Raw genomic sequence first — 3,724 nt, forward strand, 5'->3', positions numbered from 1 at the left:
CATCACCTACTATTGCACAAAAAATCCTAAGAACTCAAAATCTCGCTTTTGCTGATAGGCCACAATTTGTGTATATCCACAAACATTATATTTTATAATAATAAAGACATTGTATTTAGTCAATATGGTAACTATCGGAGACACATGCATAAAATTTATATAGTAGAACTTCTTAGTGTGAAGATGGTCAAGTCCTTTAGCGAAACTCACCAAGATAAGCTTTCAAATCTAATTTCATCTATTCGTTCCATGAATCTATAGATGAAAAATGCAAATTGATCTCCCTAAGCCTGGTTTTTCTTAAAAAATAATTTCGACAGGTTGATGTTATAATTATTTTTTATTTATTTTTTGCAAAAACAACTTCCAAAGGTCGGGGGTTTTTTAAAAATATATTTAAAAATGCAACTTTGGGAAGTCAATTTTTTCATGAAAATATAAAATTAAAGAGTGTAATAATAAGAAGGCAACATACATTAGTTTTAAATCAAAAGGCATCAATGGTCTAATAGTAAAAGATAGATAGAGATTTGGACCCCAAATGATTTTATGTATTCACATCCTTCCTTATTTAAAAAAGTAATATCAAAAAGTGAAATATCAAAGTAGGAACTTCCGTGCAACTAGAACTTCATAAGGTTTCAGAGTCTTCCTTCTGTGTTATAGAAATATAATCGATTAGATTTTGTATAATCTGATTATTTTTTAAAATAAACAAAATTAACTAAAAGAAAATACAGAAGAAATTAGAAATAAAATCACTAGAAATAAATTGCATTTTTTAAAAATAAGATTTCATTTTTATTATAAGTTAAATAAATATTTTTAAGTTATGGATTAAATTAAATGATTATTACTTGTTTATATATATATATATATATATATATATAACATATCATATTTTAAGACTAATTTTATCATGTTAGGATTTATTTACTATCGCTATCGTTATCACGTGAAGTCGAAGAATCTCCTACGCACTCACACTATTCAATGTTATAATAAGGAGCCACTATAAGATGAGCTAATGTTACTTGAAAGCAATATCCATCAAAAGCTTCGTTTCCAATATTAAAAATGTTTTCTTCTCTTTTTAACTTAGTTTCATTGCTTCTCTTCTTGTCCTCCCTTGTAATAATTCTACTTAGAAAATGGAGTAAAAACAAAAAACAAAGATTGCCTCCAGGGCCATGGAGACTTCCCTTTATTGGAAATCTTCAGCACTTGATCGGAGGAGGACTTCCACATCGCCTTCTTAGAAATTTATCGCAAAGATATGGACCTATTATGTACTTGCAACTCGGGCAAGTTCCTGTTGTGGTCATATCATCACCTACTATTGCACAAGAAATTTTAAAAACTCATGACCTCGCTTTTGCTGATAGGCCACAATTTGTATCCACAAACATCATATTTTACAATAATAAAGACGTTGCATTTTGCCACTATGGTGACTATTGGAGACAAATGCGTAAAATTTGTATTGTTGAACTTCTTAGTGCGAAGATGGTCAAGTCCTTTAGTGGAATTCGACAAGATGAGCTTTCAAGTCTCATTTCATCTATTCGTTCCACAAAGGGCTCTACAATAAATATGACGGAAAAAGTTTTTCAGTTTACGAATTGTGTTACTTGTAGATCAGCTTTTGGAAAAATATGCAAAGATCGAAACGAGTTCATAACACTTCTAAAGGAAGTACTTGTCTTTGCTGGAGGATTTGATGTGGCTGATTTGTTCCCTTCTTGGAAGTTACTTCACAATATAAGTGGTGTGAAATCTAGATTGGTGAAAGCACATCAAAAGATTGATGCAATTATGGAAAATATCATTAATGAACATATTGAAAATAAAGCAGCTGGGAAGAAGGGAAATGGTGAGTTTGGAGATGAAGATTTGGTTGATGTTTTCCTTAGGGTGAAAGAGAATGCGGAACTTCAATTTCCAATCACAAATGACCATATTAAAGCTGTGATTTCAGTAAGTTTTCTCTCATCTCATTATTATCTTTAGTCTTTTCCCAGACCCCATTTTATGGGGTTTCACTGGATATGCTATTCGAATTTGAAAGTTCATTTTAAGGTTTCTAGCTACTTGAACAATCGAATCAATTGACTTAATTTATTTGTTTGTTATTATAGGACATCTTTATTGCTGGAACTGAAACTTCATCTGCGACTATTATTTGGGCACTATCAGAATTGATGATGAACCCAAATGTTATGGCCAAGGCCCAAAGTGAAGTGAGGCAAGTTTTTAAGGGAAAGAAAAACTATGGTGAAGAAGACATTGAAAAGTTGACATACCTAAACTTAGTGATTAAGGAAACACTAAGGCTACATACTCCAGTTCCTCTTATAGGACCTAGGGAATGTAGGGAGAAAACAAATATAGATGGACACACCATTCCTCATAATACTAGAGTACTTGTCAATGCATGGGCACTTGCGAGAGATCCAAAAAATTGGGAAAATCCTGAATGTTTTATACCAGAGAGATTCGAGAACTCTTCGGTTGACTTTATGGGAAATCACTTTGAGTTTATCCCGTTTGGTGCAGGAAGAAGAATGTGTCCAGGAATACAATTTGGTTTAGCTAATGTTGGACTTCCTTTGGCACAGTTACTCCACCACTTTGAATGGGAACTCCCATATGGAGTTAATCCAAAAGATTTGGATATGACTGAAACACATGGAATAACTGCATCAAAAGCGAAAGATTTGTATATAAACACCACAAATTATAAGAACGATGAAGAACTTTGATGTTATGCAAGAAATAGTGAAATTAAAACACCTTGATGCAGGAGTTTAGCAATTAATGATGATTCAACGTGTCATCCTTATCTTTAAATTGTTATCCATATATTTTGAATTGTCACAGCAGGGTTCTAACCTTCCCATATTTTATTTCTGTATTTTCCTTTAGATTTTTTTACATTTTGTCCTTTTAGTTGTCTTAATTACTTTTCTGCCTATTAGAGTTTTGAATTGATGCATATGTACTTTTATCTTCCATATTGATATTTATAACTTGAAATCGTAAACATGTGCCTGATCAATAGCCTAAAATATATCGGGCTTAAATTATTCCATGCCCCTTAAAGTTGTTCGCATAATTCACTTAGACACTTCAATTAGGATTTGTACCTATATTAAACACATGTACCCTCTAGAATTTGAACCACTTAGACATTTCATGCAGATGTGGCACAAAAAGTGTAAAACACACTTTGTTGACCACGTGAAATTAATATATTACCGTTTTCCCTTTTCTTTTTCAATTTTTTCTATTATTTTTTTCATTATTTTTTTAAAAAAAAATAACAATCTCTTACTCTTTCTTTCTATTTCAAGACCATAGGATCCTGTCACCATTTCTTCATGATAATATACCATCATTTAAAAAAATATATTATTATTATTATTCCCGTTTTTTCGGTTTTATTCTTCACAATTCTTTGCCGGGAAATGGAGATCATCATCTACGTCCTTTTTACCGAAAAATGGAGATCACCATCCACATCTTCTTTGCCGGAAAAATGAAGACCATTATTCAAATATTCTCCCTCCCTCTTCATCTCCCCCAACCCACACCCCTTCGAAATCACAATAAATAAAAGAAGAACATTTCTTTCAAGAAAACACCTATCAATTTAAATGGAAATGAGAAAGAAGACATAGAGAGAAATAAAAATGGTAAATTCATACTTAATGTATTGAGAGTT

At 31.7% G+C, this 3,724-nt stretch overlaps 1 protein-coding gene across 1 annotated transcript; it reads left to right on the plus strand.

Moving 5' to 3' along the window:
- Positions 1-1,077: 1,077 nt before the first annotated feature.
- LOC125838057 (premnaspirodiene oxygenase-like) lies at positions 1,078-2,762 on the plus strand. Its single transcript, XM_049517113.1, has 2 exons — positions 1,078-1,977; positions 2,139-2,762. The coding sequence occupies exons 1-2, from the start codon at positions 1,078-1,080 to the stop codon at positions 2,760-2,762; spliced, it is 1,524 nt and encodes a 507-aa protein (XP_049373070.1).
- The last annotated feature ends 962 nt before the right edge of the window (positions 2,763-3,724 follow it).

The sequence above is a fragment of the Solanum verrucosum genome, unplaced genomic scaffold (assembly GCF_900185275.1).
Source record: "Solanum verrucosum unplaced genomic scaffold, falcon-dt-bn FXZP01000079.1, whole genome shotgun sequence".
Lineage (NCBI taxonomy): Eukaryota > Viridiplantae > Streptophyta > Magnoliopsida > Solanales > Solanaceae > Solanum > Solanum verrucosum.

Coding starts and splice junctions, on each gene's coding strand:
- LOC125838057 (XM_049517113.1), top strand. CDS start 1,078: ATGTTTTCTTCTCTTTTTAACTTAGTTTCATTGCTTCTCTTCTTGTCC. Junction 1,978..2,138: donor ATATTAAAGCTGTGATTTCA/GTAAGTTTTCTC, acceptor TTGTTATTATAG/GACATCTTTATTGCTGGAAC.